General features: G+C 39.0%; 1 protein-coding gene across 1 annotated transcript; it reads right to left on the bottom strand.

The window, feature by feature from the left end:
* Window positions 1-2223: 2223 nt before the first annotated feature.
* LOC145469713 (uncharacterized) lies at window positions 2224-13011 on the bottom strand. The gene is made up of 12 exons (XM_081453496.1): window positions 12788-13011; window positions 12612-12678; window positions 10623-10713; window positions 9958-10253; window positions 8802-9119; window positions 8136-8596; window positions 7325-7419; window positions 6623-6779; window positions 5930-5993; window positions 5263-5543; window positions 4574-4745; window positions 2224-4148 (listed from the first exon to the last, which is right to left on the bottom strand). Exons 1-12 carry the CDS (start codon window positions 12830-12832, stop codon window positions 3973-3975), a joined length of 2223 nt encoding a protein of 740 aa, XP_081309622.1. The 5' UTR covers window positions 12833-13011; the 3' UTR covers window positions 2224-3972.
* Window positions 13012-13786: the final 775 nt, after the last annotated feature.

Genomic DNA, 13786 nt, shown 5'->3' with positions numbered 1-13786 from the left:
ATTAAAAGTTTAGACAGCATGATCATTTAATTGATGAAACAATTGTTTTTCAAAAAAAACAAAGTAAGAAAAAATACAAATAAACTTAATTGTACTTAAGGCCAAAAATTACTTTAATTAATTAAGAAGGTAAGCAAGAAAACTATTAACTATTTAACTTGGATAGCCAAGCTTTAAGTAAAAAATCCAAATAACTTTACTCGTATTTTTATTACTAACCCTTGAAATTGAATAAGAATTGTTAGTGAACAGACTTTACAAATCTTGAGGCAGGGTTAAATCAGCTTAACGTCATTATAAAATGTACAGTGCTTTGTCTTAATAGATATCGATGTCGAGGTGATAGCGAAGTGGTTACGAATCAGAGTTAATGTTCGCGTCATAATGACGTCAAAGCATCTGCAAGAGTGTACAGATTATGAGCTCAAGATTTCTATCGCGTGATGGTTGCCGAGGGCGCAGCCCGAGTTTATTATCACACAGAGCAATCGAGAGCGAATTGTTTTAGTATATATCTACTAGTTGTTCAAACTTTATGTAAATCACCTTCAAAGACACTTTGTTGAACAGCCCAACATTGCTCGACTACTCACTATCTACGCAGAATAGATAGTGAGTAGCGTAGCAAATAAGAGAATGACATTCGTGATAGAACGTTAGAAGATTTATACTGACATGTTTTATTCATTTTTGGATAGTATTGTAGCACCTTACACGTGACGTAAAAAAAACTAATAGTATTCTTTTCAGAACCTAACACGAGTTTCAGTTTTGGGACCCAAAACTTTATACGCTCCTTGTGACGTCATTTTAACATAGGCTCTGATTGGTCAAAATATATAGTGACCAATGAAATTAACTGTGTCAGTGATCCTGTTGTGGACCATTTTGACAATTTTTTAACCAGGGATAGCAGAAAGCTAAAAATGTAGAATATAGTATATTATGTAAGGATTCCTGTTTCATGACTTTAGGTCTTAGTTATGATCTGATGATGGGTTACAAACGCATGAAGTAATATCAATTTATTATAAATTGAATACTATAATTGTTTCCGAGGAATGAAAAATTTGAAATTATATTAATGGCATGCTAAAAGGGCGTATACATTTTGCAAATATTTGAACTCTCAACTTCTATGATGTATTATATGTAAGAATCCAATTGCTATACAACTGCTGGTCAGACAATACCTTAATTCTAATCAATGCATGTTTTTATTTAAGTTCTAAGTTTCTGGTTTTTAAATTCTTTAAAAACCAGTAATAGTTGTATTTTCTTTTGTGTCATTTTGGTTATAGTAATCTGAAACAAAAGAAACTAAGAATTCAAAAAGCTTTACTAAGCTTCAAACTGAAAAAAATTCTTAGCTGTACAACAGTGACTGTCGTAACAGATAACTAATAAACTAAACTCTTATTTAAAAAAGTAATCTTGTAAAGGGTCGTTTTTGGGGCATTTGTAACTCCTAATGTGAAAGATGAATCATGCTTGAAATTTGGTTATTTTCTGTACAGTCCTCTAAAGAAAATACCCCAAATCGTGATCGTTACAATGCTGGCTCATTTCAAAAAAAAACAACAACAACAACAACAACAATTAGCCTCGGCATTTTACGCTCATGTGGCTCGTCAACTCCTTATTCAAATCATTTTTCCATCTTAGCAAGTATTGATTGATTATTTTTTTGGTTTACTATCACCGTTTGATTGGCGGTTTTCCTGTTAAACTACTTTAAATATTGTTTGACAGGCACCTTTAACTGAAGATCATTCTATACATAGAAAAACAAATAAATAATAATAATAATATTTAATATTTCTAAAGCGCAAATTAACATGTGAATATGATCAAATGCGCCTAACAAACCATATGAGTAATATAAATTAAACGATATGCTATGAATAGTGTGATTAATTTAAAATTATTTACAATAATTATGTACATTAGGCTAAGGTAACGAGCTAAAATGCCAAGTCTGATTCGTAAGCATCGATTGCTGTTACCTAAAGCCGTGAGCTAATCATGGTAGATTGCAATGGTGATTTTCTTTCACTTTTTCCCCCTCATCCTGCCAGGGATGTAAGCAGCAAGACAAACCCTTTGTTCCTTTGCACTTTCAAGTATCTGGCTCGTGAATGACCCTCTTGAACAGATTTCAATATATCGGGGTGTCACAAATTGAAAATAAACAACAAGGAAGAGAACAAAACACTTCGTGCATCGACAGTGAACATGTTTATTTACAAATAGAATGATGTACAAATATGCAGACGCTCTACGTCTTTTAAGCACGCGCAAACAGATAAATCTTGATATAAAGATAAATAGCCCTCCGTAAAAGAAAGCTTACTTTTAAGTCTACTCGGGAAATCAGACGTCGTTTTTCGAGAACGCTCGTGTGTACACCCAAATGTAAAAGATGGCATGTACTTTAAGGTGTCTCGTCGGCTTGTGGTCATGACGAATCACCACGTTACTTTGCAACATCCAGGCTGAACTTATCGCCAGAGATGGTTTTCCGCCAAAACGAAGTCCTTTTCCCCGACTGAAGTTTCATTTCTAAGAATTAACCCTACTTTAACAAAAGATTCAGCGACACTGAACCTGTTTACAATAGACGTTTTAGGTTCGCTTAGCAAAAACAAAACCAAGATAATCACATCTGTCCTCTCACCGCCAGCGCTAATAACGTAGTGAGCTGGTACCTGGAGAGGGAAAGTCACAACTTGTTTTGGTCTTGCTCCTAATAGATTCTTGTTCTGAGGCTACTTAGAGCATAGTGCACGATATACGTTCTTCACCGTCTACAGAGCTCTGCAATATTAATGCAAAATTGGACCAGCCAAAAGTTGCTATCCACCGTAAATCACAACCTGCTCTAAGCAGTAGATTCCACGATTGGGTGTCCAAGTTTAGTAACTCCTTGATCAGTTTCTTTTCTGCTCATAAACTGCATTCCTAATTCCTAATTCCTAAAACGTGTGCGAACACGTCACGATTGGTATTAATCACTTTCTGATTGGATGACAAACTGGCTGAAATTTTTGATTGGAGCCAATGGTTTAGCGTGGTAATGCAAAACCAAAGCAAACGTCGAATAATTTTTGACACTCAAGTGAAAACCGCCGTAAAGTGAAGCAATTTCCACAATCGCACACCATTTTTATTATACAGGTATCTATCGTCACCTAAGGAATGTCGTCTTTCAATCCAAAAATGAGAAGCTGTTATGAAAGACTGTTTACAACTCGCCATTCTATAAAACTTACATTCAATTAGCTCATTTAATCGTTGTCCATTCGTCAACAACCACTATCATAAAACGTTGTCCTGTTTAGTACCAAATACCTATAGCACCAAATACCAAATACTTATACCTTCTAAAATAGCCACCAAATAAGCTACCACACCTTCATAGTGTGTTATCGATCAACATACATTTCTCCTTGCTGTGCACCTTTCAATTCTTACATAGTTGGGAGCATTAAGTCTCTAGTCTTCAAACGTCAACAGCTGCAAATCAGTTTCTACTTTTTGCCTGCCTACCTAAAATGGTTGTCTTATGGTTCGAAGGAATTCGATTAAATTATTTCGTGCTCTTTTTGTGTTACATAATTTTCTATAAAAAGTGAAAAAGGCAGTGAAGGAGCCGTCGCCCACTGATCTTACGGCAATCACTGAATGCGTACCGATCGTTCATCGATCATTTATCGACTTGCTAACCGACTTCTTCCAGACAGACTCGGAAGCTTTGCCTTCGGTACAAGGCCCCAGCAGTGAAACACTCGATCAGTGGACGACCTTCCCCGACTATCAGTCGCCGAATACACTCCGACGTATTTCCGACTATTTACTACTCAAAATGATTAAACAGATCATTGCCGAGTTGACATCATGAACGGATCTGTGCAAGTGGTCTCGTGCAACTCATAGAGAGCGTGTTTCACTAGACTACATTACATGCATCTTCTACTTTCTCTGTTTTGCTTGTAACCTTTGTTCCTCCTCGTGTTTGTTCGTGATGTCATCGAGTCTCTTCGTCCAGTTCTCGTAAAATTCCTGAACCTCTTGCATCAGGGCATCCATCATGTCCAGGTTTCTTTTGGCCATTTCGTAACCAGGCCCACCGAGCAGCTCAAGCTCATCTGCAGCACAAAAAAGCTTGTCAGTTATTTTGAATATGCAAGATACGATAGAACGAAACCTTATGGCAACGTTTGCCACGTACGTTGCAAAAGTGTAAAGCAACCCTTCGTACATCATACTCACGATGAAGCTGATGTAGAGTGCCATTGACTTGAATTACAATTTTTTTGACTGTACCCTTGTAAGAATGGATGGAGATGCACTGGATTGCAGGGAATGGTCACTAATCCACTTTTGTCTTAGCAAGACTCCTTACGTTCACTATGGTTGTCTCTACACAACAAACGGCTACTATCGGTGGTAACCAGATAAAACTCGAAATTTCACCAGTGATTTTATGTAACATACACTAGGCTGGTAAGCAAATAAAGTAGAAAAAAGACGAGATGATGATGACTTATTTTTCAAAGCAACAAGTCCTTACCCATTTCTGCTTTTTTCTTCCAGCGCCTCATATAGCCGTAATCCCAGGTAATGCCACAAGCCGCGGAAAACAATAGCAGTCCAAGACAGGTGAAGACTGCCTTTCGAAACAAGGGTGAGCTGGCGTCAAATAGACCAGAAGACCGCTCCACTGCTGCACTCTCTGACGGTTCCTTTGGAAATAGACAGGAAGGCTCCTTAGATTTTACTTCTCCTCTCACTGAATTAACAGCTATGCTACATCATTTTTCGTAATTCAGCCGATGCCTTTGATAAAATATTTACATAAACATCCACTATTACATGGCTAGATTCGCAATTAAGCTATAAACAAGACGACTACAGAGTAAGATGATCTTAAACATAAAATGGCCCGAAAAAATATTGAAAGATGTACAGAAACTCGAAACAAACTCAACGCAGACGAGAAGCCACTTTTATCCATTCCCATTCCTTCTATGAGACGCGCCTGTAGTTGTATTCATCAAAACAAACATCTAGTCCAAGATGATGAATACAACTGCCATGATTCCCTGCAGGCGCAATTTAAAGAGGAAATGGGTCATTTTGTACCTGGAGAGCTTACTCCACACTCTGCCATCAAAGATGTGTATCAAAACTAAATTTGGACCGTCCTCATTTGAGGGAGTTAAAACCTTCAGATTGATACATAACGTGCAGATCACTCACCTTCATGGGTTGGGTGTTTTGCTTTACAGTCTCAAAGATGGCTGCTTGGTTTGATAGGAAGTAGTCCTCGAAGCAGGTTTGGAAATCTTTTCCTGCCAGCCGGTCGTCTTTACCGAATACGATGCCGTAGTACGAGTTGTGGTCGATGATTTTATTTACACGTAGCTCTTCGCTGGAAAAATCTCTCATTTCTCCAGCAACGTACGTGTCGACTAGCACTCCCTTCAAGCCGTCCTCTCGATTCTTTAGAGGCTCCACGATAGATTGTAAGTCGTGATATGCTGTGAAAATAATATTACCTGTACTTATTATAAACATAAGTCATCTATGTGGAGTTATTTATATTTTACACGTTAACTGTTCCCCCTAAAGGATGACAAAATTCAAAAAAGGCGGGACAAACAGAATCAAACCCCTAAAGGAGACCACTTGGTCGACCCCAAAAGGATATCAATTAAACCAAAATAACAGCTTTGTTTTCAGTTTCTTCGGGTGCACCCTAAAAGAAACTTGGGCGGGCAAAACTAGTTGGGTTTTATCTTGAACACCCTAAAGGAGACCAATGATTTACACCCCTAAGCGAGATGACGAGCATATCCGACCGTTTCACATGGGAGTTCCTCAGCTCAGATTTAACTTCTTGCCCTTTTGCTCTGTCTACACAAACCTTTCATATCCGCGTTTTTGTTCAGTCCTAACCGGTACTCAGTAGAATTAGCCACTGCTGCAATCTGAAACAACAGAAATAGCGTCCAGGAATAAATTTAAGGTTAATTTACAGCTAAATAAATTACCCAAACATCTCCTAAAATATTATGTTGTCGAAACATTTGTTTGCATAGCATAAATGAAGGGCTCCTGGGTGGAGGGGGCAGCATGTTCCCTTGATCCCTTGAAAACTTTACTTTTTCACCCTTGCTCCCCAAAATTCTTGGCCATAGTTCACTTTGATAGTAGACATTCCTTGTTCCGTCAACTTAATCCCAAAAATATCCATTGTTCCCTTGAAATAAATGCTCCTGTTTCCCAAAACGTCTCGGAGGCCCTCAGTGCCACATGAAAGTACTGCTCGATGACTTTCACATGAATGGTCACTCTAGTGTTTAATCCACTGACATACACAACATAAACGTTCCACGAATATGTACAAGAATACTTTGCTCAAAGATGTTTGTCCAGCAGGTCTCAGTTGCTCAAATTATCGATAACACTATCTACTAAATAAATCAATATCCAATGGAAAGCATAGTGTGCTTTGCCACTTACTGGATAGCGGTTCAGTACCCGGTGGAATCTTTAACCAGGCTTACAACAAATGGGCCCAGCTTACAACTAAATTACGAGCGAGACTGGAACCCACCTTAGTGCCATACAGTTTGACGTCAGTGCTCAGTGTAATGGCTGTTAAGGATGTAGTCACAACACCAGTGAAAATAGACGTGATAACGAGGCCAACCAGAACCCAGGCTATGGCAAAGATACGAGCCACAAATCCCCTGGGAGATCGATCGCCATAGCTGTAACAAAACAAGACATTAATGGAGTTGTTAAATCAAGACAATCATTCCTGGTCTTTGACTAAATTTTGAGGAGTTCGAGGAACCGTAAGCCCTTGACTGAACAAACCTGATCACTGTTCAAGGTGTTTGCTGAGATGGAAGGGACAAAAAAGCATTTGCCCAGATATCATGATGTACGGATTACGCTAATTTCTACACTTTATATTGAAAACCATTGGTATATTCCTTTCCAATCGTATCTGCTGTAGTTTTTAAATGACCGTTTATAGGATTATTAACCTAATCGATAGTGACAAACAACGATAGAATTGGCATCTGTATGAAGTTTAACCGATAGCTGAGAATTACGGTGCCCCCATGGGCCACCGTATACAGCTGAGAAATAGACCGACATTGTATCTGGCTGCTGGGACTAAATGTAAAACTAGAGAACCGTCGTTTCCAGTCTTTATGGAAGAGCATGAAATTACCATAAGACAAACGAAAAATTCCTCTGAGGAAATTTAGCTCTTCACATACTACTATGATAAGACAGCACTCACCCTACGGTTGTCATGGTAACAAAAGCCCACCAGAAACCCTCTCCGCTGCCCTTGATAAACGACCTCGGAAACTCTTCTGGGTTATACCATGTGTCCTTAACAGAACAGAAAGCGAAAATAAAATTGTATCACTGTAGGCCCAAACCTCCTTACAAAGTGATTATAAATGCTCAAGATATTCTTAGTGGGACGTGGATTTAACCATGGGAAACCAAAGTCGATTTATTTTTTTCGCTTTTGTCATTTTGTTTTGTTTATTTCGGGGATACCAGCTCGTGTTAGCTATTCTAAATTCGAACAACTTTCGTTTTATGAATGTATGTAAAGTGAGTTTCCAGAGTCTAGTAGACATAAAGGAAAATAGTCAAGAAACTGAAGTAAAAGAAAAGTTGCAAAAAACGAAAATTGTAAAAGAAATGTGCTTTTAGTCGGCACGTACTTTTAGCTGTAAGGTAAAGTGTTCGTGACAGGAAAAAACAACTGGGAAATCATTGGCGCTGAATACTTGGAAAATTTTCCAATTTTTCTAAACAGGAGTAGAACTGGTCATTGAACTTCTAATTTGTGTAAATTACAAAAGTAACAAACATCTATTAACTGCCAGGATTGTTTTCGCGGAAGAGTGAACTGTGTACTGAATGGTAGGTTATGATTTATGCTTGGTATCTAGAGCACAATATGGAATCTCTGGGTTAAGCCTGGGCCCGAGTTCTCCGCTCTTTTGAGCCAGATCATCATTGCTACCTACGGCATGAAAACTGCGGCCTAGGTTAAATCCCCGCGAATGGGGACGGGGTAGAATCGTACTTACCAATCCCCACATAATTATCCCGGACAGTAAAGCCATCAGAAGCGTGAGAAGAAGCACAGGCCAACCAGACAGGACAGAGTTGAACACAGCGTTGGCTGAAGTACCAGGTGGCTCATCAACAACAATGAAAGCGACACCAGGAGAGCTTACAAGAGGCATAAACTTGTATTCATTCTGATACAAGCGATCATCCTTCTTACCACTGATCGGAAACGTTATCATATCAGATTTACCGAGGTTCTCGATTTTCTTGATGTTTACCAAGTTTTCCTGTTTGTATGATGCGTAGGAGATAGAAGACGGCCCGTCACCCCCAGAGCAGTTTCCACAGCACAGGGGAACAATTTCTTTGAGCAGTAATGGGAACAATCCCGCGGGTTCTCGGCCGGGTCCGTTATCTTTGATGTATGGTGGAATGTCGTACCAATTGGCTTTGATTATCTTCGGGCATTTGCACTTCTCTGAAATTCAAACAAAATTTGAGCAGAGATTAAGCCATTTTTCTAGTACCTGTCTTCTTATATAGAGGGTGTGCTTGTTTGAGAAAACCTAAAGCCTGTATTTGAAGGTAGCAGCATATCCCCAGTTTATTCGGCAACAGAATAAATTTAACTAACCAAAGAGAGGGAAAAGGGGAAGATTTGATTTAAAATAATCCTTGTTTACCTTTGACGTGTAAATACACTAATGCATCATGTTCTCCTTCCGTGTTATTCGCGTAACATCGATAAAAGCCAGTGTCATTTCTCCTGAGGTTCTTAATCTTTAGTGTCCCGTCGTGATTGTCGATCATGCGTCTCTCACGGGTGTCGAGTGGCCTGTCGGGATTTGACTCGTTTAACCCCCGGTAGGACCAGTAGACCAACGCCTCTGGAGAAGCTGAAACCTGGCACGTTATGACTTCAGTGTCGGTTTCCGTAAGCTCTTTTCTCGTGGAGCAATTGTTTTCACCAACGGGACAGAATGAGATTATCTCAGGTGCCTCTAAAATAAACCACGACAGAAAAAGTTGTTGGTCTGTTGTAACATGCAAATGATACATGAAAAGAGATGGATGGATAAATGACTGGAAGAAAAAGGACAGATGGACAGATGGATGAATGGATGAAGGGAAAGTGGAATGAGGGATGAAGAAAGGAAAGGGAGCAAAGAGAAATGGGAGATGGAGGGAGGGATGGGTAGGAGTGGGAGGGAAAGAGAAAGGGGAAAGGGACGGATGGAGAAAGAGAGGAGGGAGGAATGGATGTAGATGGATGGATGAATAGATGAATGGATAAATGGATGAAGGGAAAGTGGAATGAGGGATGAAGAGAGGAAAGGAAGCAAAGAGAAATGGGAGATGGAGGGATAGAGGGAGGGAGGGATGGGTAGGAGGAGGGAGGGAAAGAGAAAGGGGAAATGGAGAAAGAGAGGAGGGATGGATGGATGGATGGACGTAGATGGACGGATGAATGGACGAATGGACGAATGGACAAATGTACGCATGGACGAATGGACGAATGGACGAATGGACGAATGGACGAATGGACGAATGGACGAATGGACGAATGGACGAATGGACGAATGGACGAATGGACGAATGGACGAATGGACGAATGGACGAATGGACGAATGGACGAATGGACGAATGGACGAATGGACGAATGGACGAATGGACGAATGGATGAATGGATGAATGGACGGAAGGAGGGAGGAAGGGAGGAGGGATGCAGAGAGAGAAAGAGGGATAGAGGAGGGGGCAGGGACGGAGGGAGGGGGAAGGAGGGGAAGGGAGGGTTGGATAGATGGTCGAATACTCAATAGCAATATATTTTGAACTCACTTGGAACAGGAATGATCTCGAAGGTGGCGTTGAATCCTCTTCCTGTTATGGAGTCATCAGATCTGAACACAACTCGAGCCGTTTGGCAGCGCGTTTGGACGGTAAATGACGTCATATTACCGCAATATCCCTCGATGTTATCTCCCGATCCGATGTTCTCAGACCATGTCTTCGACTTGTTACACTTGTCTGACACCGTTACGAAATCATACGGTGAACAAGTCTTGCTAAATTCCAAGTCAAAGTCGTGAAATGTAATGCTTATTTTGGCGCTATAACTACCTTTAATGATCCAGCTGAATACAGATAAAGGAAGAAAAGAGTAAACGCGACATTAGAAGCGATTTGAAAACAACTTTTTCAGATTTTTATTGTTTTCAGGACTTGCAAGTCGTACATCCACGTCGAAAAATGTTGTATTTTTTTTTTTTTCATTTAGTGTCAAGCATTCAAGGACTCTTCAATAAAAGGACTGCTAGGAACAATCCAACACCCTTTCCAGGGGAAACCCCAAATTCATCTTCAATGATTTGGCAATTTTCAAAGAATTTCCAAGGCCTGCGCGAAACCTTCTTCGTAATTTTGAATGTCACAAGAGGAAACGTTTTATTACGACTTTCTTGTCGTTTAATAAATCTCAATGTCAAACCTTTATTTCATTTTACCTGCAATTTGTGTTATTAGGATAACCTTCGTATCCACCTGGACTTGTGAAGTTTCCTTTATCGCCAGATAATAGGAAGTCTTGTTCACAGTCTAGCAAATTAAGATCAATTGTAGTCGATTAGTTACTTTTAACTAACAAAAGCAGAGAAATGTCTCAAATAATATCTGTTTTAAAATCTACTTTCTATAGAGCAGTTCCTGGGAGCACACTGTAAGAGGGCGAAAAAGTGTTGTCCAAGTCTGTGCTGCAAAATTGGGATAAACAAGAGAAATCTGATCGTTCAGTTTTAAATGATGATCAAAGTTGCTTGCTATGGCTTATTCCTTTTGGAAATCAGAAATGGGATTATTTCTGAAACTGTCTCAAGTAAGTTCTATGTAATTTCCCAGATCGAGGCGGACCATAAGAATTTAAACAACATTCGCAAAGCGATGCGTCTACTTGCAATCTATAAAATACTTATGCCGATCTTAGCACGCCGGTAGTTTATTTAACGAACAGAAGGTGGACTGGATGGAGGATAGTTTTGTTTTCAAAAATTACCCAAAAGTGTATTAAATAGTTTGCCTGGCTCCGACATCCATCTTTAGTGAGCTCGCTTGCCGTGTCGCCACGTGTTGCTGGGAATGCCCAACATCGGTAAAGGGTTGTGACAAAGCAAACTTCGTAAAATCATACAATCGAATTTGAAGCATACATCTGAGACCCAAAAAATTCTGACGGCTGGTTCCCAGTAAGATAAACAACGGAAGTGGCCACTATTTGAAGGAGGTTTCAATCAAAGGCAGTTTTTCTATTTTATAATTTCGCTTATTCAAAAACCCTCAACTTCTTCCTAACAAAATAAAGACAAGTGCCTTTGAAAAACATTGTTTTCTTAAATATCACGGCTAGTTCGGGTAGTAAAATGTTTTAATAACTGAAATTGTAAAAAACTTAAACCAAATTATCGAGTTTTGTCAGGAAAAACCCAAGATAGAAGGCCACTTTTCGCTCAGTTGTTCAACAAGAGAGCTTTAATAAACCAATGTTCAAAGCGCCGAACATCTTCTTGCATTTTATATCTGTCTTTCACCTGCTCTGTTTTTCCGCCAATCACGAAACCGCAGAGACAAACGCATTGTCGCTTATAACGGGCTTTTCAATGGGTTGTTATGAACAATGAGAGAAAATAATTTACGTATGTCGCATGTTTCTCGATAATTCTCGCTCTAAATTACTCTCCCGCACTTCATTTGATGTCCGATGCAATAATTCATCTCCATAACAGAAACCCAATTTATAGCCACAATAGATTTTTACAAGCTTTAAATCATACCAAATGAAAAAGTTTCGTCTTACCGCTGTATAAAAAGGCTAAATTAATATTGATGTTGCTACAAAAAACTTTGAAAATCCACGATCGGTTATTGCAGACAAAACATTCCCATATACCCCAAAAATATATGTATTCCACCGTGTTCTAAAAGCGACAAGAAACCACATCAGAACATTTTCTATTATATTACGAGGGACTTAGCAGCGAGGATGATTGCAATTCACTCCACTTTAAATTGTAAAACATCCAGTAATATACTTCTCTTCTCAATAATTTTTGACTTCTTTACCTCTTTGAAAAGAACCGAACGGTTGTGCATAAGGAACATTTTTCGATACCTTATTACGTACCTAATGCTTTAATATTGCGAATAATATCGCTCGACGATGCAAGCCGATAATTTTTAATATTTTTTTTCGCAATGCATTTTGCGCGAATTTCGTTGTGGTGATAAACCTCGGTAAACCCCTCAACAAAGACTATGGTATTTTTAAATAATCACAGAAAATTTCGCAATATGCACAGCGTATTTCAAAGAATTATAACATCGGGAACTTCGGCATACTAAAAATCCTCGCAAATTAGAATCAAGGACATCCAGGTGTTCGTTATTTCGCTCCCGCAAAATAACAAACTAAAGCTTTTATATTACTGCTATAGTAACATTACCTTTCTTCGTTTGAAAATAGTGTGCGGCTTCTACACTTAACAAAATCGCCAGTAGTAGTTTCAATAGCTGAAAAAGATCACACGTTTCGTTAGCCTGTCGGTTTGACAGCGGTGTTTCGTCAACCCATTGGCATACAGCGTTTGAAGTGAAACACTGAAAACCTGCAAGCGCTTACCAGAACGATTTTCATTCCAGCTCCAAATTGGCTTCGACACAGCATCCTTATCGTTGTAGATAACGGCTTGGAACAGGGAAATCTATTTACCGCAGCTACCAAAACAACACAGTATTAAAGACTTCACTAGATTCCAGCGTTAGTTTGTATTTTCGCTCTCGACTCCAGAAAACTCTTTCAAAATGTAAATTTCCTGCCCATAAATAATTGACCACTTCCCGACAGCAAGTCATTTTCGTTGACCAATCACGATGCTCTGAAATTAAACAGCAAATAAAACGTCGACGAGTTTGCTCCGAATTTGAATAAACCGTTGTCAAGGAAGCTACAAGGCTTGTGTGAGAAAGCAGTCGCCTCAAGTCATGCACAAACAAGCGGTCTGCACGTTTTACAGTTGACTTTCAACATTTTTAAACTCTTAGTACCTCGCATTCGCTTGTAAGCGAAAACGCTCTTAGAAGAAAATCGAGAGCGATAAGCAAACGGAAGATCCATCATGTGAGGTCTCGAATAAGTTTAAGAAAAATTTAAGACTTATAAACTTAAGGTAAAACGAAAATTTCCAATTGCTGTGGTTAAGAAAGGGGAGAAAAAAAACAAAAAAACAAAAAAAAACAACTTAAAAAAAGAGACAGCTTTAAATAAAACCAAAAGAAAAATATGGTTAAAATTGAGAAAAGACAAACTCAAAAATTACATTTCTATGCAGATAACTCCACCTTAACCTGCCAGTTTTGCAAAATAATGATATCTTCGTGTGTACGACGGTTTCTTGATTTTAGAGCTGTCTTTGGAATATTTCTATCTTTGTAAATGTTAGCGCTATTGTAATATTTAGATTAGTACATAATATTTCTCAATTGTTTAATTTTTTATTTTGTTTTAGTCGAGTGCTTTTTAACATGAACCTCTAGCTCGGGAGATTGTGCAAACACTCTCCACGTTTTTCGATTTTAGATAAAGTTTCCAAGCTCTGTCAGAAGCACAAATCATTAAGAC

Source organism: Orbicella franksi, chromosome 15 (assembly GCF_964199315.1).
Source record: "Orbicella franksi chromosome 15, jaOrbFran1.1, whole genome shotgun sequence".
Taxonomy (NCBI): Eukaryota; Metazoa; Cnidaria; class Anthozoa; order Scleractinia; family Merulinidae; genus Orbicella; species Orbicella franksi.
Note: the sequence above shows the minus strand (reverse complement) of the source record. Positions and strands in the feature narration are given on the sequence as shown.